We start from the raw sequence: 21,317 nt of genomic DNA on the forward strand, positions 1-21,317 counted from the left end.
AGCACATTTGACTGTGACAAATCCACGAGACCATAAAGTCCGAAGAAAACTAAATATACCCTCTCATGCCAAAGACAAAAACTGACCAGTTGATGGAGAACTGGCTGTCACCTGCAGTCTTCCCTGGACCACCTGTCCAACTCAACTCACTCTCAGATGCACTCCTGAGGCTATCACATCTCTTAGCCCAGCAGGCCCAATGTCACTATGCTGGCCCTTCAGGCAATGTCTCCAGGACCAGAAAAGCATCTGACAGTGACATGTACAGATGGCCAAATGGACGGAGGAGGGCAGGTTGAAATTACATGGTGCTCATCTTTGTTAGCTCAACATATTCCAGCCCTGGCAGCAGTAGTATGTATCCAAGCAGGTCACTGACCTGAGCCAACTTGGTGCCCTTTAGAAGCACTGAGTAGGGGCTGGCAGGGAGCGTGGAGATCACCTAATCCAGCCTCCCACCTGATGACAGGCGTGTTACCATAGCTGAACAGTCACCTCATGTTGCTGCCTGCCCTGCATGGCGCTCCTGCCATCCTGGCCTCTGCGGCAACTCCAACACACCCAGCCCTGGGCCAGAATTGTTCTCACCCCATTCCACCTGTAAGGTCTCAGGAGAAATGTCTCCTCCACAGCTGCCCTTGCCATCCTAAGGACGGTCTGCTTCCTTGTCTTGTTTTCCCAGTTTTGCTACACACTGGATGCTTGCTGGTTTTCTAGCCAACTCACCCACTGGATGGGATCCTAGTAAGGTCACAACTGACACTGTCCCTGTCCCCGACACACACAAGCATTTTGTTCAGTACTCAATATTTACTGTATTAATGAATGAATAACAAAACCCTTAAGCGGCTGGTAGCTAGCAGTTGAGGTTTAATTCCGGGTATGTAAAGGCTCAAAGTTCTGCTAAGTAGGGAAAGCGCACACTCCAGGGGGCCAGCTGCAGGCTACCGGTGTGCTGCTGCCACTTCGCAGTTTCTAGCTTCTAACTCTGGGATAGGCTGGGGATCTTTAATCCTCCCAGTTAACAGTTAACCAACCCAGCCTCCGAGACACAGCTGCCCGCATCATTAAGTTGGGAGCAGGAAGGGCAATTCTTTGTGGGCCTTCCGCCTCAGAAGCTGGCTCCCTCCCCAGGCTTGACAACTACAAACTTGGGGCTGAACTGTCTGTGGGCTCAGGTTACAAGGGCATTAATAAAAACACGTTTGTCAGACGCTGGCTGCTGAGGGCGCTGCAGCACATGCCCCTTCAATTCTTTAACAGCATTATCCTTTTTTTTTTTTTTTGAAGTCTTGGGTTCTTGGAACGATGAAGTGAGGAATTCATACGCTCTACAGATCACAGCCTTGAGTTGAGCATCTGAGCCACACTGATGAAGCAGGCTCAAAGCCCAGGTATGGGAGACTGATAAAACAGGACTTTCAGAGAGCCACTCTCAGAGGGGATCTTAGTGGACCTCTGGAAATGTAAGTGCTTGCTGGCTCAGTAGGTTCCGAAGTGGCTAGGAGAGCCACAGCACAGGCACAGAACTGCTGTGAACAGGAAGGTTCTCAGAGTGGAGGGCTCCAGGCTTGGGTGCCAGGTGACTGAAGAGCCCCACACCAGGGATCAAGCTGCTGGCTCTCTCCCAGCAGGAGCTCAGTGGTAGGACACCTGCCGAGTATGCACAAGGCCCTGCCTTCCAGACTCAGCACCAGGGAAAGAGAGAAATGTCTCACCCATCAAGTTAATTCTGCTGGAAGGTTTCCAAAGGGAAAGTCCCTTCGGTTACTCAGAGGGAAAAAAATTACCTACTCAGTCTGGAATCTGGATGTTTTATGCAGATGTCTGCAGCTCAAGTTAACGAAGGGAAGTCAGCCTGCCTTTGATTATTCAAACAGGCTACCTCTATTAAGGATTGCACAACTTGTAAGCAAGGCAGGGGTGGGTCTAACGTTTTAAATTTTTACTTAAAAAAAAACCTTAAGCCTGTTTTGCTGGAACTATTTATTCTTTTCTTTGGAGTTTTTCATGTCAACGTTTTCTTCTGTACTTGTGAAAAGCTTCCGCTCTGGTGAGTGTGTAGGGATCAACACAAAGTCAGCACAGAAATCTGGGTGGCTTCCCTCAGGAGCCAAAGTGCAGGGAGCATTCATTCCCCAGCAGTCCCATATATCAAGGTTCTCAGCCTAATATATCTTCCTTGCTATATATCAAGTGAGAGTCACCATGTGTTCGCACGTGTGTGTGTGGGTGTCTGTGTGTGTGTGTGAGAGAGAGAGAGACCGAGAGAGAGAGAGAGACAGATACATGGAGACCAAACCCAGCCAAGTACACACTGTCCCACTTAGCTACTTCCCTAATCCCTCACTTTTTTTTTTTTTTTAAATATGGGCTATTTTTAAAAAAGTCAACCTGTTAACTTTCAGGTAATAAGAGCCTACCAAATTATCTGAGAACCATCATTACGGGACAAACTTATTCTCTTGTTTTCCTATGAGTCTCTTTTACAATATGTGGGATTCTATTTCATAATATGGCCAGAGGAGACAGATGTCACTCAGCTCAGGGCAAGAGCACAGACCAGGATGTAGGGAACACAAACAACCTCTCTCCTTGGGGGCAAACTGCTGCAGTAGAAGCAACGGAATCCACCTGGTTCCGGAGCAATCTAGCAGCAGCCAGCCAGCCCCTATCGAGCCACAGGGGAGGATAAGCCCCTGCAATGGAGGGAGGGAGTGGTTATGAAAAAAATCACGGGGAAATAGACAAGGGAGGGTGGGAAAAAAACACCTTAGGAAAAAAACTCTTCTGAGGCCCTGGAGCTACACAATGGGGGTGTTTGGGGAAGGGAGGGAAAATATTCCTGTTTCCTGAGACGGCTCCAAGAAATCATGAGTGGGTGTGAGAAACAAGGAAGCTTATGGACTAAAAAGAAAGAAAAGAAAAGGAGGGGGGTTGGGGAGTCAGGGAAGGGGAGAGCAGGATCTGTGAGAGACAGGGGAATTAAAAAACACCATGGCAACAATGCAGTCCACCTACCCCTGGCCGCCCACCCACAGCCTGATTCTTTACTGACGCATTTTGAGAACAAGCTGGTTCCTACCAGCTCAGGAAGGTGAGCAAACCCAGAGAGCTCATTAAATCCCAGCTCTGCGACTCTTGCCTGCCTGCAGATAGTGAGCAAGGAGGACATAAATAGAAGTTATGTAACGTCTCTTTGTTGATTCCTGTGCTCACCAAAAACATGCGGCATGACCTGGTTTTTCTTTAAAGTTCGCCTCAGCCTGCTGGTGGAGGGCTCTAATGTAGTTAGGAATCGTCTTAAAGTTTAAACAGCAGGATACAGATGTCCCAAGTTAAAGGGACTCCTCAGGCCCAAGTCAGGAACCCTCTGAGTCAAGTACACTTTGGATATTAGAAAACAAACAAAGCAATAGAAAAGACAGGTGAAGAATCTTGTGACTTCCTCTTGGAAACCTTTCCTGGTGAAAACTGAAAAAGCTGAGAGTAAACCTACCAGGCAAAGCAAGCCTAACAAAAGTGACTCCCTCGGTTTTTGCAAGGAGTTGAGTATTTGAGACCAAGGTTTCCAACTAAGTGCTGGATTCTAACCACCTTCTGGGCACAGACAGGTGTCTTGTCTGTCTTTCTTTTCCTTAATGGGCAAGACAGTAAGAAACCAATAGACTACAAAGACCTCTTCATGAAAAACTGATACAAACAAACCTTCCATTGTAAAACCAAAAGGTCCCAAAACCTGGCCTGTCTTAGACCCTTCAGAGGCGGTGACTCTAAACTTCTCTAAACTCTAAACTCTGACTTCTAAAGAGCTGTACTTATGTTATGCCCAGATCATGGAGTCCCCCCAGAATCAACTAGGAGACCGAATCCTGTATGTAAAAGCAAAGGGCCTTTATTCTTACACAAGTTTGCAAACTTGTCTCTCCATGTGTTCAACATATTGGAGTGGTCAGAGAGCCCGGAGCTCAGTTAGAGCTGGGATTTTATAGTAGCAAAGGTGGGGGTGAGGGATTTCTAAGGTTTAGGACCCCTGATTGGCTGATATTTGTCTAGGGGTGTCCTGGTGCAAAGCAATGGGTGTGTGCTGCCAGGTGATCCTATCTACAATGGTTGGAATGTTAGGAATTTCCTTTGGATGTTCTGTTCCTGGGTGGTGCCTGGGTAGTCTCAATTTGTGGTCTTTATCGGAACCAGGTATTGATTGCTTCAGGGTAAACTACTGAGACTCAGGCCTCTATTGAGCTTGTCATGGCTGGGTCCCACACTTACAGGATGTACCCGTGATCCAGAAGACTTCTTGTTTAACCTGTTGATGCCATCAGACTGTTTCAAAACTGTTACCATGGAAACTTGCCCCTAGGAAGCATTCTTCAAGATGATAGTACAGGTACTGGAGAATATAATGCTTTTAGTCTCAGGAAGCTTTTCCTGAATCTTAGAATGTAGAAGTATACTAGGGACTTTTAAACCCTTAATACATGGGCTTCAACTGCCTTGTTTTCAAAGGTCAGACAGGTAGGCATTAGTCAAATGCGGGGTGGGTTGTGATGACCCCACAGCACATAAAGGCCCCACTGTAGTGCTCCAATTCTATATGAGCATTTTCAGTGTAGGGTTCTGGCAAGCAAAAACACTCCGCTGGGCTATAATAAGCTCAGTGGCTGACCTTCAGCAAGAGATGCTCTGGTTCTCATCGTACTACTGGATTTCCTTCATCATCAGAAGTCACAGGTAGTCAAAACCATAACACTTAAATCAGGCAGGAGGCTGGGGATCAAATGAAAGCAATTAAGGCTATCTTTATTGCAATATTAAAATGGTCTAGATGACTCATATAATGACTAGGACATGAGGTGGCTGTTGTTTGTTTTTAGTTTAAGAAGATCAAAGATCATCAACAAGGATTCCCGGTGACCGAGTACAAACCCCTCACCTAACCCAGGAGGAAAGAGACACAAGATTCAAGGCACTTGTTGCCAAAATAGGACAACCTCTGGTACATGTGGAGCCAGTCTTTCTCTAAGCCCATTAGCTCCGTGCCTTCTCCTAGTCTTCATCCCTGCAGAGAAGCAAGCATTCCCCCTTCTACAGTACAGAGAGTGAAGAACTGGCAGAAACTGACACATCTTCATGTGCCGACGCAGCAGCGTTGCCAGGTAACAAATGTAGAAATGTACTCAGAAAACTGTATGTGACAATATGCAACCTCCGCTCTGCAGCTGATAACCAAGAGAGTGTTAAAACACTATGTTCTCTTAACACTTCAGTTTTAGTGTGAAAATAAAATTAAATGGGATACTTCCTCTTGTAAATAGAAGACAGGCATAAATCTCACACATGCATGCCAAACTGGGAATAGTAGAAGGGGTGTACAACACCCATCTGAGGTGTATCCCAGCAATCCCTCTCCCTCCAGATGAAGTCCAGAAAACACCTAGAAATGTAATGACTGAACAAGAGCTTTTATATGGCTGGATACACTCACCTCTGGCCAGACAAAGCTACGCACAACGAGAATACAAACACAAACGCAAGAAAAGCTTATGCAGCAATAAGAGATCGAACATGCTTCCTTGTATGGGCTCAAAAGTCAACCTTTAAAGCTAACTGGATATGCCAAAGCAGTTAGGGCTTGCTTCTTGGATCAAAAAGGAACTATGGCTTTCTCTCACCTCCAAAGATAAGACAGACACTGCTATCTGGCATGGCCATGGTCAGAATGAATAGCGCACTGACGAACTTCCTGCCTGTGTGACTGAAAGGCTGTGTCATGTGGAATGTAGGTGAGAGAGTGTGGAAGGAGGAAAGCTTGCATTCAAACCTTGGGACAGTGATAAGACTGGATTTGTTGGGCCTCAGTTTCCTCATCTGTAATTGGGGTCATCTCATGTAACATAGTTAGGGATACTTGATGAAGACAAGAAGTCCCTTTCCTTTCTTGTCATTTCCCCAAAGAAGAGTACTCTTCGACCATCAAAGGTTTGGATATGGGGTAAATCTAGTCCATTTAACTTCACTGCAAAATGGCCAAAAGCTGAGCTCCACTAAGCCCCACATATGCCAATGAGTCTATGCTCTTTAGATGCACGGGAAAAAGTATCACTGATTTAAACTTTTCTTAAGACCTTTAATTAAATGTTCGCTTTCCATGTCACGGAGGGGAGTCTCAAAGGAGAGCCTTCTTGTCACTAATTTTCAAGGATCTGAGAACTGGACACTTGCTGAAGGGGAAGACACATTTAATACGCACAGGTTTTATTTGGCAAGTGAGTGATGGCCACGCTGAAGGGAAAACCTTTCATGGCTTATTCTTCTGTCATTTACAGTGAAGTTTATCAATGAAGCAAAATGGCCAAACACACAAGCTACTTCTGAGGTTCTAGAAAGGCAGCACATTCTCCAAAGAGGGCCTGCCACCAAAACAAAGGCTCAGATGCCACTTGTCTTGCAAAAAGATATCAAGATTCCCAAGGGGGAAAACGGGCCCATTAGGGAAGCTGGAAGTTGGCAGAGACTTCTCAGCACTGTGCAGAGACCAAAACTAAGACACCTGCCAGGAAACGGCACCTATGCAACCACCAGCTACTCTGTCTTTCTGAGTGCCTTGAACCTGTTTCCTCTTCTATAAGAAGAAGGGGTCAAAGCAGCGCCTTTCACACAGGACTGACAAATGAAGCAAAAACGAGCCCAGGAAGTGAGGGCCCGTAGCTGAGTTCCTGGCTTCTCGTATTCCTTATTTCAGTTGGTAGTCATTACTATGAAGGAATAAAGGAAGGCGTTAGCCCATGAGATATTTCTTCATTGACTTTATGGATTTATTTCCTTTGGGCTCTGAAAAACCTAATTCCTTCTTATCCTTAAAGAAAGCACTCCAGTAAGATGTCAATCAACATTAACAAGCTCTCCTGACATTGGCAATGAGAAGGGTAAGTTGTTAAAATAACACGGTGGCACGTAGGACCGGAGCCAGAGCATCTCTTTCCTTGGGGAGTATTTCCTGAGCACAGACGGTGGTGCGCATGCTGGGGAATCAGATGGATGCCTGACCAGGGAACTATACTCTTGGGTGAGTGGGAGCGAGAAGAAGTACAGCCTGGAAGTAAAAGCTACTACTCATTAGCAAGAACTATGTGTCAGGCCCCATGCTGAGCTGAGTACCTTCCACATATGGTCTCACCAAGTTCCTAGGAAAGACCTAGAGAGTGGGATCAAGAACACTGACTCATACACAGGGTGAGTGTGCTGCATCCATCAGAGGCAGGCGCTTCTCTAGCGTCCTGGGTGGGGCAGGAAGCTTGAACCTTGGTTCCCTTGGGTCTTCACCCAACCCCAGTTGAGGTTGGATCATTTCTATCCCAAGTAAGGCATTGAACAGAAGTAGAGACCACTGCTTCTGCTTCAGGGGATCAAGAGAAAGGTTTCAGAATAGGAGGATTAGGGAAAGTGGGCATGTCCTACGCAGAGCAAAGGTATTTCGGTACACAGCCCCACCCAGTCGGCCAACATGCAGGTGCAGGGAAAGACAGTGTAGGGAACGAGAAGGCAGAAACCCAGACACTGCCTTGTCTTGCAGGGCATTCACAGACTTCACCAGCATGACAATGAGGGTCTGTTCTCTATGGGGGGCTTTGAAAACAGGGAAAAGGATGACCAGGCTTCTCTTTGGAGGTGTAAGTCAACAATACTGTTAGGAGATGCAGGGTAGTTGCGGCAGGGTTGTCCTACTGATGAATGCGGTTCAGTACCAAACTGGGTCTCATGCAGTCAAGACAGGTAGGGTGCAAATCAAGGTGACAGAGAGAATGAGCTCCAAAGACTTAGGCGTGTTTTATGGCCCTACTCCGACCCTAGCCGGCCCACTCTGCACATATTCTTTACTCTGGAGTGCCAACTTCCTGGCTCAAGGGGATAACCGAATGCTGGCTGAAAATCACCGGGAGGTAAAATGGGCACAGAATTACTTCATGGCCAATAGTAAAAAAGAAAGGTAATTAACAACTTCAAGGATTCTAGCTTAGGTGGCTGGGGGGTTGGTGGCGGAGAGTCAGTTATGGGCAAAGTCTTGACATATAAATGGCCTGGAAGAGAAAAGAGCAGACGGCAGCCTGATTGGCGTCATGCTAACTTAGAGTTAGCTGAGGTAAAGATGCCCGAAAGGGATTTGAACAGGGATTTATAAATCAGTAAAGAGGTGGGACCCAGAGCTTACATCTTTGGGAGCTGTTGGCAGAAATGCTGGCTGGGAAAGTCTTGGAAATGAATGAGATCATGCAGGAGGTATGCAGAAGGAAGAGACCGATGGGAGACAAGGTCGCCTCAGCTCAGGTATTTCAAAGGTAACTAGGAGCCTTTAGGGACCCCTGTCTTTTCCTCTGTGGAAACCTTTGTGAGAAGCACAGAAATAGCAGACCACGAGGCTACAAGGAAATGACTAACCTTAAAGTGGGATGCCCTTGGGTTAGACGGTCAGAGAGGGCCCACAGATCACACATCTGGAATCTCAGCCACGTGGACAATCCCCTGAGGATGACTGTTTTTTTTACCCTGCCTTCTGGATCTAGGATAAAAGGCAGCTAGCAGGGGTAAAGAAATATAATGAAGAGAAACCAGGGAGGAACCAGTGTTCTAAAAATAAACCCAACCTTACCTCACTTCTAAAAAGAAGAAAGGAAGATAGATGGTGGGCTAGATGGATGGACACATAGACAGAGAAGATACTTATTAGCCTGAATTTCCTATTGTTTTCTGACTGAGTGGCTACAATATCTTGAGACTTAAGATACTGTTCATCTGATGAATATTGCCTAAAATCTGTAACTGTTGGTTCTGGAGTAGGGGCAAACTCAGAACAAAAGAATACAATCCATTCCACTTTCCTTTACGTGGCTTATTAGTCATTAATAATAATCAAGCAAGTCCTGGGGTTGGCAAATGATTTTCAGAAAGATAACATGGTAAATATCGTAGATGCTAAGTGCCTTTATTCCAACTGCTCAGCTCCATCCCTATGAGTGGGAGGCCCCATGAAGGACACTGAAGGACAGCTTTGTTTCAATAAAACTTTATACAAACATGGTCAAATGGTTATATGTGGCTCTTGGGCCATTGCTTGTCCTCATGAGAAGGAGAATCTGGTGTCTGCTTGTATTCTATATTTAGAAGTCACAAGGACAAGTGCAGAGAAGTACTGACCTAGAAGTGAAGGGAGAGATAGAGAGGAGGAAAGTTGACTGTTGTGGGTTCCGGAGAGGCCCACCTTATGAATGATTCAAGAATTCTCTGATACCTTTTTCAGCTTTATTTTTATTTTATGGGTGTAGATGTTTTGTGCGCTTGTAAGTCTGTGCACCACATGTGTGCAGTGACCACAGAGACCAGAAGAGGGTGTCAGAACATCTGGAAGTGGAGTTACAGATCCAGCACTTTGTTCGATAACAACTGTCAGTCTTGGATGAATGAAACTGTGATTCCTACAGCAGTGTCTTGCCTTGAACTGCAAAACCGCGTGCTTTTAGGCCCATGCACTGCCAGGCTGTCCCTTGGGCAGATCCACTAACAATGGAACTCTGAGAACTAACATTTTCCTTTGCCAGGAGCTTAGCTCAGTTTGACATGCCCAAGTATGGTAACTACTGTGTCTTGTACACGTATGGAAGCTGGGGGATGACATTAGGTATTCTTTTCTATCAATCTCTACTTTATTCCTTTAGTCTCTCACTAAACCTAGAATGAGACTGTTGGTCAACAAGCCTTGGAAAAATGCCTGCTCCTGGCCCTCACCGTGCTAGCTAGGCCAACAGGAGCACATGTAACTACATGCACATGAGAATTCGGGCTCTCATGTCTGCCCATATCCATTGACCTACCTCTCCAGCCCCTACAGCAACTACTTTTGAATTACGACTTTCCATGAGACCCAGATTTAAATCAATAATCCAAACGACCTTTGCTCAATGACAGCCTAGTTTCCTGGAGAGGGACAGGAGGACAATATACTCAAAAGTCAAAGCACTGGAGGCAGGGAAGAGGACAGGCCAAGTCAGGAGCACAGTGCACCAGAGAAATCGACCGGGTTGCCCTCTGCCTTCTACTTCATCCAGCATGGCTACCAGTGTAAGGAGTGATACATCAATGGCGATCGTATTTCCTAACTTTCCGGATGTCCAAAATCAAATACACACCCAGAAAGGTTTAGATAGACTGAGTGTGACAATGAGAGAAAACAGCACATTCCACAGGTCTTTCTGGGTGACAAACCACTTCGCAAAAGTAAACAAACAAAACAAAACAGAGGAATTCTTGACAGAAATCAATGCCAGTGAACGAAGTCTGTCTTGACATGACAAGACATTTTATGAATAAATAAGAAGAAAAATCCACACAGCGATGCAAGAGCTTTGCAGGAGCTGACTGCTACACAAAGCACTTTCTATGACTCAGCAGGCACCCCGAGAGGCAGCACCTGTAACCAGCTTGCTCTCAAGACAAGCAACCAGGCAGAGAAAGGCTAAGCACTTGGCTGCAGGTCTGAAGATCCCTTGGGCCAAGCATCTTCCCCTCTTGCTCATTGTTTACTCTTCTGGAGAGTTCCACAGCGGACTTTGTTTTGTAACCCCCATTACCGAAGAGAAACTGAGTTTCAAATTCAAAGTTACTCAAGGATGACAAGGCCAAAGCTCAGGTGCCAATGTTGCATAGAAGTCACAGCCCTTCATATGGCAGCGGGGCTCCCTGTCAAGGCTCTCCCCCAAATCTCTGAACATTTAAGCATCAATTCTCCAAGGAGGGCCAGGACTCAGGGATGGACCCTAGATGTGTTTTTCTGGCAAGTGTGGAGGCCTCACTGTTCAGATCCCTCAATTTTGACAGGCAGATGCTGCCCAGGAGGTGGGGCTGTCTCCTGGAGATGTCAGACTGCCTTTATCAGTTCTTAATGCCAACAACCCTAAATCCCTATATTCTGGTGGGAGAACTGTCTAGACTTTGGGCTAGCTCACTTCTTTCCCACATGGATAAAACCTGAGGTTAGAAAACACCACTTGAAAGTGACTCATTTTTAACTTCCCTGCCAAAAACAACACCCATTTACATAACTCGCTCACATACCAATCTTTCCTCCTCCTCAGGGTGACTGCCCTGCCAAACTGAGGCAGATCTCCTCACAAACTGGCCTTCCCTTTGGTGCCAGAGAATCAAATACTATATCTACCTGCAGCTCTGTAAGATGTGGGGGTCACAGGCAGTCAAAGCAATGTGTTCCTCCCATACTGTGCTCGGCAGTGATCGGTCTGGAACGGGTGTAATGTCATAGTCAAGAATGGCTGGGGCCCATTTCTTAGCCCAACCTCCAAAAGCACGAGAGTGGTGGGGGAAAGGCCCCATGAATTAGGGAACTCTCTCTTCGCAGATGAGCAGTCCAGTTTCTGCACTGAGTGTGCATCTCACATTTTCCATCTCTAGCTGCGTACGTGCAGAAGGAAAAGCTCTCATTGGGTGTGTCTGTAACCTAGACCTTGGCAGAGAAATAGACGTGGGCAGCCACTTGATACATGAAAATCACTGTGTTTCTGCAATTGGAAGCAAGTCCTCCAAGAGGGGGGGGACATTAAAAAAAGATTATCCCCTTAGTTTGCTATAGAATGCTCAACAGTCAGGTTAGCATATATCTCCTCAAACATCTGTATTAGCTTTAACATTAAAAAAAGTCATATATGCTCACAGACAGACTTTCCTCCTCCACATTCCAGGTAAGGACAATCCCATCCTCTGCAGGGAAGAGGAAGCAAAGGGAACTTCCCCCGGGGGCTGGTGGGAACATCTTAGGAGGAAGGAACACAGGAGTTGGCAAGGACTTGAAGGACGGATATACAGCGCCATGAGGCTTACTGAGCGCTGTGTGTGCCAGAAATTAATTCATAAGCAAATGCTTATTTTATAGTTTCCCACTTGCGACAAAACATCAAGCAGAAAGGAAATATTTCTTCTGGGGGCTGGCACTGGAGCGGGGGACAAAGGAGCAGGAAGTGTTCTTCAAGCTGAGCCTGGTCTCCCACTGCCTGACAAGTGTGTCACCCAGCCAGAGAACCCAAGGGCCGTGGCACCATCTCCACGTTCCTGTGAACAGATGCTTTGAAGGCCCCAGGCAGGAGCGTTACCACCATCAGAGAAGCCTCGGGAGAGCAGGAAGGTTCTGGAAGCCTTGGGGACAGGGTTCCTCCGAGTCCATTATGCCACACTAGGAAACAGACTAACTTTGGTCTCCAGCACTTTTCAAGGATCCAGGTCATGATGGATCAATGATGGGGGTGGGAGATGGTGGGGGGGGAGATGTTTCAGGACAAGAGCGCTCGCTCAGCAAGTGTGGCCCTGTCATTGGGCCTGGTTTCCTACTAACTGAATCTTTTGACAGTCTGGCCAATTAAATCCAGGACTTCTGGAGAGCTACAGTCCCCAGTGACCCGATCCTCAAGACGGGATTGAATTTTCATACTTCATCCAAAGGGAGTGGATGTGTGTCAACACTTTCTGCAAAAAAGGAACTGCACTTCCAAAGAAAAACTACATTCACTTCCCGAGACGAGAGGGCCGTCCTTTCCTGTCCCTGCCAGCTCACGGCTTTGAATGACACGTGCACAGTCAGTTGTAACTGAGTGAGGATGAGCGAGTCCCCAAGGGTGGCCCAACAATGCCCTCTCCCATCTCCTCTCAATGGCAGCCTGAGTCCTTTTACAACTGGGCTGGCTCATGGACAGAATGTGGTAGACAGGTCATCCTTTGAATTCTGAGCCTAGGTTTTAGATGGGTGGGCAGCAGGGTGTGGTGGTAGAGGGAGGGAAGCTACAGCAATGCTTCATTAGATAAAAGTGCTCTCTGATCTTCCAGAGGGCCAGATTCTGGAACCCAGGACTCCAAGTCTGGAATCTCACGAGCGCCACTTTCTGGACTCCACAGGTACTGCTCTTACACAGGCGCAGACCCACACACAGAGTCACACAATTACACACAGACTTAACAATACAAACCAATCTCAGAGGGGAAAAAGGATGGACAGCTTCTACTTCTGTGGCTTTGAGCACTTCTCTAAGAACCCAGCCACCATGGTGTAGGAAGCCTCACCCACATAGAGAACCAGCACCAGCTTTAGCTGAGAACCACCACCAGCTGCCACAGCCCAACAAGTGGCCACGACAGTGAGTCTGACTCTCCTGAAGAGTGCAGCCCAGCCAGGGCCACATGGAGTGAAAGAGCCTCCTAGCTGAGCTTCAGCCCACAGAGGCATGCGACTCGTATCAAATGACTGTGGGGACTTGAAGGGGTTACTCATGATAGATAGCAAAGATGGATGGTATGGGAAGCTTGGCTCTGTAGCTCTGACTTACAGTACGGGTGTTCATGTGTGCATACATCACAGGGGAACTGAGAGTCTTTTTTTTTTTTTTTTAAGTTTTTCAAGACAGGGTTTCTCCTGGAACTCACAAGAGATCCATCCGCCTGCTTCTGCCTTCCAAATGCTGGGATTAAAGGTGTGAGCCACCACCTCCTGGCAGAACTGGGAGTCTTAAAGGAGATATTATCAATGAAAAGGAAGGTTACAGAGTGAACCGCCAAGAACACCAAACTGGATGCTAGCTAGCTGTAGCCGCTTTTCCTAGGCCCATATTTTAACACTTTTTAAAATTTTAACAATTGTCATACAATACCAAACTGATTCTTTTGGTATTGAGTTGGATAGATTTTCACACACATACCCAATTGTGTGACTCCCAGTCAAAGCAGGACATACAATACTTCCACGCCTCAAATATTCCCGTGTGCTTGACCAAATTCTCCTGCTGTTCCTGACCCTAACGAGGGCTGATCTGTTCCCCATTACTACCCTTGTCCTTCCTAAGAACCATAAAAACAACACTTACAGCATGTCACTGTCTGGGCAGTGCGGTCTTTCTCTCAGTCTACCATCGGAGTACCCAGGCTACTGATCCATCGCCAGCTTAGCCCATTGTCCCGGGTGAGTTCCTGCCACATGGATGCACTGTGGCTGATTTGTCCAATCAGCATTCTTTCTAATGATTATTTTCACCACTTAAGATGACTCCAGGAGTGCACTTCCCGGGGAAATACTTAATACTGTTCTACAAACAGCCAAATCTTGATTTCAAGCTCCGAGGAACTCCAGATGTCCCTGCCAGTCTCGTACTTGATGAACAGGGGAACAGGGACTGAAGGGGAGACTTTCGAACCTCACACAATACCGGATTTGAAAGCTGCTTTCATTTTGCTTCGATGTCACGCAGGCAGGAGAGACCCTTAGAGGAGGTGCCACACAGCACATTAATTGTCAGGGCTGTAAACCTGGCTCCAAACAGACCGTGTGTGACTCTAGAGCCCACAGCCCAGCCCGCTTCCCTCCATTCTGCCTGCAATCTGTCACTGGCAAAAGCAGCGCTCAGAAAACCCACCTGACCACAGGCTACCGCCCTTCCATGAGAGCGTGCACGTCACGCTGAGCAGGAAGTGGTAATGGGCAGTGAGTTCCAGTTAGGGTGACCCTGTCTTTCATGGACCTCGGCGTTTATTTCAGCAATCATTAATAGCTGCCACTTCAGTCTTAGCCAGACTCGCCTCCCAGCTGGACATTTACTACTTCGAACCAGTTTCTTTACAGCAGGACCAAACTCTGAATCACCCTCCCTAGGGCTTTAGGGTTCCTGTCCTCAGCTGGCCCGAGATGCAACCCGAGTTCTACATCATTTTTTCAAGAGAAAAAGAGAAGCTTTGGGAGCTCCCAAGTCAACTAGAACAATTCATAGTTGTTCATACTAGAACAATTCCTGGACCATAGGCCTGATACCATGTAGTGGATCAGGCTGGGCCCCTAGACGTCATAGGAGGGGATGGGGTGGAGGGAGCAGGAGACCGAAGGCTATGTCCTTGTATGCTGGCCTACATACAAGGCCAGCATATGTACGAAGCCTACAGGTTACCCACGCCCGAGCACTTCACTCATCAGCGTCCTGCCTTGGAGAGGCAGGAAAGAAAGTGGTTCTACCCCATGTGTGTCTGACCAGGACTCTGCTGCAGCACCTCATCTTTAGCCAACGTGTGTGAGTCATGAGTGTGTGAAAACATGGAACTAATATTCATAATTACTGCATAAGATAAAGAACTGGAAGGAAAAACAGCTTCTGTCTGCCTCGCCGCCACTGTCAGGGGTATGCTGTGAAAAACAGGGCAGCTTGCCAGAACCCCCAGATTCCACCTCAGCGGTGAGCCTTGGAGCTGGCAGCCTCAGCCCTGTGAGCTGCCTCAGGCTTCCTTTATTTCCTCACCAGTGGTGGCTCGGAGCAGCTACTCATCCCAAGGACGGGAAGCCACCAGAGACAGCAGGGACTTCTGCCCTCCACCTCCTACAGCCAATTAGCCAGCTTGGACTCAAGTGCCTGTGAGAGCAGGCCTGGCCTCAGCAGATGGTGTCAGCTTCACCCACTGGCATTGATTCCTCTCTTCTCTTGCATCAGGGTCCCAACAAGGCCTAGGCTCCCTCTTACCCACCCCCGCATTTCTTTCTGCCACTTAGTAAAACACGTGTAGTTTAATAAGAGTATGGCTCAGTGTGTAACCATGTATAGAACCCTGTAACCGTCACCTAGAAGAAGATACAGGGTGCTTTTCTAGCACCCAAGAAATACTCTCCCGACTAGTACTGCTGATATCAGAGAGTCGCCAAGGGGTAGAGTGTTTACCACCTTGGCCTATGTCACTGCTATTTAACCTTTAAAATGAACAAATTTCACTGTGCATACTTATGGAAAGTATGGTAAGTATGGTAAAATGATATTGTGAGGTCCATACAGACAGTAACTATCTTACCACAGTGAAGAAAAGTCAACCATTCAACCATGGCCTTACACACACGTATTTTTGTTTCTGTGACAAGAGCAGGTAAAATCAGACTTTTCATAGACATCATACACACTGCACTTTTATTACCTATATCAGCTCTCGTCTAGGACAGTAGACTTGTAAATTCTGCATATTTGCTACTTTGCAAATTTCTGTCCTGTTTTCCCCCTCAGTGACGGGGACTAAACCCAGGGCCTTGTGTATGTGTGTTAAGTGCTTGACCACTGAGACATATTAGCACCTGTTTTCCACTGAGACAGGTCCCACGGCCTTAAATTTTCTATGTAGGAGAGGTTGGCTTTGAATTCACCATTTTTTCTGCATCTAATTCCCACATGCTGGGATTATAGCAAATTGATTTTGTTGTTGTTGTTTTTGAGACAGGGTCCTGGAACTGATGTGGGATTTCCCCTCTGTATGCTGTGAATATGTTTTATTACCATTGATTAATAATGAATTTACTTTGGGCCTATGGCACTGCAAAATAGAGCAAGGCAGGAATTCCAAGCAGAGACAGAGAGGAGAAAAGAAGGCAGAATCAGGGAGATGCCATGTAGCTGCCGAAGGAGACAGATGCGGGAGAACCTTACCGAAAACCACGAGCCTTGCGGTGATAGATAGATTAATAGAAATGGGTTAATTTAAGATATAAGAGTTACTTAATAAGAAGCCTGAGCTTATCGGCCAAGCAGTGTTGTAATTAATATAGTTTCTGTGTGATTACTTGGATCTGAGGAGCTGAGAAACAAAAGAGCAGCCTCCACCTACATTCTATAAGCCAGGCAGCCCTTGAACTCACAGAGTTCTGCCTGTCCTTGCCTCTCAAGTGCTGGAATTAAAGGTGGGCACCACTATGCCCAGCCAGCAAACTAATTTTTAATTTTTGAATGTCTCTTTCTTTCTTCAGTTTATCTGTCCTCTGCTGATGGATTTAGAGCCTTAAATGACAGCCTTGAGGTTTCTGAGAGGGCTACATTGCTCCTCATATAAATCCCAACTCTCATCTACACCTTGTACCCTTTCCTGCACAGTGTTTTTCAGTCTTAAAGACCTATCCCTTGCTCAGGTCCCTCTGGGTTTTGTCACCTACGTGTGCCAAAGTCTCCCTACGTTGTAGGCCCTATATTTAGTTTTTCTCTTGCAGTAAAAGCTATGCCCATTTTTCAAAACACAAGTCATCAGAAAATGTTACGCAAATCCCTTAACTCCTTATATTATCTAATCTATCTATCTATCTATCTATCTATCTATCTATCTATCTATCTATCTATCTAGATATCTCCTTATAGACCTCTGTCAACAAGTGGTTTTCATAGCACAACTCCTTTTTACTGGGAATTCATAAGCTCTCTTCTTGACATATAGCTTCCTATATGGATGTATATGTCTCCTGCATCCTTGCTAAACATTTTCATTGTTTTTTGAAAATGACCTCAGAAATTCTTAGATTTCTTCAGCTAGTGAAGCCTTTTAAAACACATGTGGAGGTAGCATGGCTTACAGCTCAATTGGTAGACCATTTGTCTGGCCAAGTGGGCATTTATATTAACTTGTCTGGTCACAGGCGATCCAAGACAACATGGTTACCGTCCCAGTGCAGGGACCTGATACTGTGAATCAAGCAGTTGAGGGAAAGTGCATCCCATCAAGGCGAAGGGCCCACTAATCCAGCCATTCTCATTCCCAGAGAGAACTCAACAGCCGTCTCAATAGGGCATGACTCATGTGCACATGTGACGGCTCAGACAAACAGTAGACTTTGCCACCGGCACGGGTGAGTAACTTATTGCCACAAATATCTGTGCATAATAAGGAACTTCAAAGCGTATGCTGGGTCAAGTAGGGATTGGAGGGCAGAAAGAAGGGCCCCTGAAGTAGGTTATGCAAGGCACAGGGTTCCAGGCTGGAAGAATGAGCAGAGACTGAAGTCTAACACGTGCTGTGTTTGCTACGTCAAGTGTCCTAGCCCAGGTCACATCTATCTTCAGGAAGAAACACGCTTCTCTAATGCAAGAAGAGTTGAGACTTCAGTAGTACAAGTTCTCAATTTAAATGTAAAGGCCAAGAATACATCAGGTCAGATATCGACACGGGCAAGCCTTCTATTACATGGATTAATCTGAACAAAGTTTGGATCAAAATGTGCATGTATATATGTTCACAAATGCATACATCCAAAGAAAGCCTTGTTCAGGGAGCTCACAGCAAAAGAAAAACTCAGGCAGAATAAAATTTTAAAAATAGTTAAAGGGCTCAGAACTCAGGAGGCAGAGGCCGGAGGATCATCAGAGGTTTGAGGCAAGCTGGTCTACACAGTGATTTCCTGGTCAGCCTGGGATTCATGGAGACACACATCTCATAAACACACAAACAACTCTTAAAACAAAAGGAATCATTTTAACTGGCATTTCTAGTCCAGAATGGTAGCCTAACTGGGCCTGTACTCCTACTACGAAGGAAGTTGAGGTAGAAGAATGGTCTGAAGCCAGGAGGTCAGGGTCAGCCTGACCAACATAACAAGAGCCTATCTAAAAAAGAAAGAAAAAGCTACTTATATGTAAAAATTGTTATATACATATAATAACTAAATCAAAATTCCTTTAAATAGACTCTGTGGGGCTGGAGAGAGAAGAAGGCTTACAACTTTTACAGGCGACCCAGGTATAGCACTCACAAAAGGTGGCTCCTAAGTACCTTAACTCCAGTTCAAGGGGATCAAAAAGTAAGTAAATCTTTTTTTTTAAAAGTCTCTTTAAGGACATTGCCAAAATTAATAGTTTAAATATCTTTAATAATATATTATTTTAAATATTATTTAAGAATTTGTATTACAATTAGCTAACAAAAAAAAAATCCATTTATTCATCTTTGACTAACTAATCTGGCCTGAATCTCTTTTCCCCATTAGTCATTTGCTTTCATTGATCTTTCAGTCAACAGCAGTTACAGAGTCAACAGATAGGTAAAAATTTTAGTGCTTCTAAATAGCATGAAGAGTGTCTCAACACTCTTCTGCCCGTTTAATGATGAGAACATCTATATTCCTGAGTAGAGAGTAAACAGACTTTAGTCAGTCTGACACACATTATGGCATGCCTATTCCATTTTTCAAACGCATCTTATAATTTGGAACTATAGTTCCAAAGACAGAATAATCACAGTATGAGGAAAATGGTTTCTGCCTCATGAGACCACATCTCCACACCTCCTGGGAACCTGGTCCTCAGAACTGGGGTGCAGCACTAGCTGCCTTCCTACCTGGATGGTGGTGTTGCCTCCTTCCAGAAGCGCAATGGCCAGAAGAATGCTCTCATGGAACACTCGGTCACTGGATGCATTCATTATGAGGTCGATGACCAGATTGGAGGCTCCCTCCTTGTCGAGGTGACACTGAACCTCAGCCAGGCTCATCTCACCCCTGCTCGTGGAGCTGGATCCAGGCCCTCCCCCTGGAAAGACAGAACATGGCTCTTACTAAGGACACAGGGAACAATTAGCATTTTTGCTTATTCACTAAGCATCAACCTTGGGAGCTCGAAATAGTCACACTGTTTCCTTTAACCCTCTCAGCAAGTCCACAGCAAAATGCTGATTATTACAGAGAGGTGCTTGTCTAAGAACACCTAAAGTTGCAAGTGGCAAAGATGGTACTGAATTCAGACAGACAAGATGAAGGAAAATGATGCATTTTCATTGAGTGACCCAAAGCCATTCAGCCAATATGGTCTCTTAAAATACAATGACTTGGGGTATAATTATTAAGAGTCAAATCAAAAGGAAACCTCTCTTAGACTCCTAGAAAAGCATCTCCTACCACAATCACCGCCAGCCCTCATTCTGACAAATTAATCCTTTCACTTTGAACATTTCTTCAACAAGTATTACAGCAGTGAAGGCAAGAACTGGAGACGGTGGGGGCGTGGTGTGGTGTGAACAGAATGAATACGGTCCCTCATCTCCACAGCTCTTCAGACAGAACGAATACAGTGGAGAGGAAAGGGTTTATGCCACTCAGTGGAATGGTTTCTGGTCATTTTTGGAAAGTTCATATTTAAGAACATGCCTTCAATTATCATTAGCAATAACCGAAACAATGAAACAGAAGAATGGTCTGAGTGAGTAATTTCAGAATGCAAAAGTCATCAGTTTTCCTCAGAGGTCCACACAGTTGCTGCTCTCACATCAGCCCCAATATCTGCGTAACATCTGCCATAGCTATTTAAGGCAGCCCACACTGCTGCATCTCCATCGCGATGCCTCCCGATTTCCTCATGCAACTGTCAAACAACACACATCAGAAAACAAAGAGAAAACCGTTTTCTCTTTATTTTCTGTGAGAACCATGGGATATTTGGAGTTTGAAAAGCCGAATTTCATCTCTGAGATGGCCAAGAACTACACTATCACCGAAGCCTGCAGAGCTCTATGAACAAGGCAGACAAGTCAAGTTTCCATCAAGTAGAAAAGCCAAATGCCGTCTCTAGAAGATGCTAGAATGAGTATATTCAATACTAGGATTATAAAATAAAATTTAGATGTTTTATTTTATGTGCATGAATAATCTACCTGCATGTACTGAGGCACACCACAGGAGTGCCCTGTGCCCTTAGATGATTGAAGAGTGCACTGGATCCCCTGCCACTGAAATTACAGACGGTTGTTATCCACCCTGAGTGCTGGCTCCTCTCCAAGTCAAACAGTGCTTTTAACTGCAGAGCCATCCCTTACGCCCAAACAATATGATTTTTATGTTTTGCATGGAACTTTCAAAGAATCTGAATGAAGCTGCCCCACAACCACAACTCCAAGATTGTGCCTCAGGAACTTGCTTTTGTGTCTTGAACACTGGGCTACTGGTTCCACTAAAATCCTAAACTCGGTAAAATTTGCCACGAAGCTCAAAATGTTTAAAACTTTTACCTGTTAGTGTGCCTAAAATAACTTCCACCACCTTTAAAGATTTGTTTTTAAATGCTTTTATTTGTATTTTTTTAAAAATTTTTGGTCAACTCCTATGAGAGCGTGAACACAATTCTATATATATTTGAAACAAATTTCCACTCCCTTGTTAAACTGTGCTAAAAATAGTAATCGTCATGTAAATGGGTAACTTGAAGAGTCTTTGGACAAGCCCTCATGGCATTCAGTAGGCACATAATAAATGCTAACTTTCATCATTCTGGCTGTCATTAGCCTCATCACTTAATGAGCAAATACAGCTGCTTACAAGCACAGGATAAGGGACAGTGAAATCTAGTTTTCTGCACCATTCTAGTATCACAAGAGTGTCACTGCATGAGAAAGGGAGACAAAAGATGTATGCAAAACATACATGTAGGGATGTAGGGAAATGCTATCTTTTAGGGGAACTTGTTCATGCAGCAAACTGATGGTTGGCCGAAGATAAAAGA

The 21,317-nt window shown here is 45.6% G+C and overlaps 1 protein-coding gene across 1 annotated transcript in view; it reads right to left on the reverse strand.

Moving 5' to 3' along the window:
- The window catches only part of Itpr1 (inositol 1,4,5-trisphosphate receptor type 1), a 337,447-nt gene that overhangs the window by 88,612 nt on the left and 227,518 nt on the right, over window positions 1-21,317 (reverse strand). Inside the window, exon 44 of the mRNA XM_087904450.1 lies at window positions 19,165-19,355. Within this exon, the coding sequence (XP_087760576.1) occupies window positions 19,165-19,355 (191 nt within the window). The remainder of the gene's footprint in view (window positions 1-19,164; window positions 19,356-21,317) is intronic.

The sequence above is a fragment of the Myodes glareolus genome, chromosome 3 (assembly GCF_982192425.1).
Source record: "Myodes glareolus chromosome 3, mMyoGla1.1, whole genome shotgun sequence".
Classification (NCBI taxonomy): Eukaryota; Metazoa; Chordata; class Mammalia; order Rodentia; family Cricetidae; genus Myodes; species Myodes glareolus.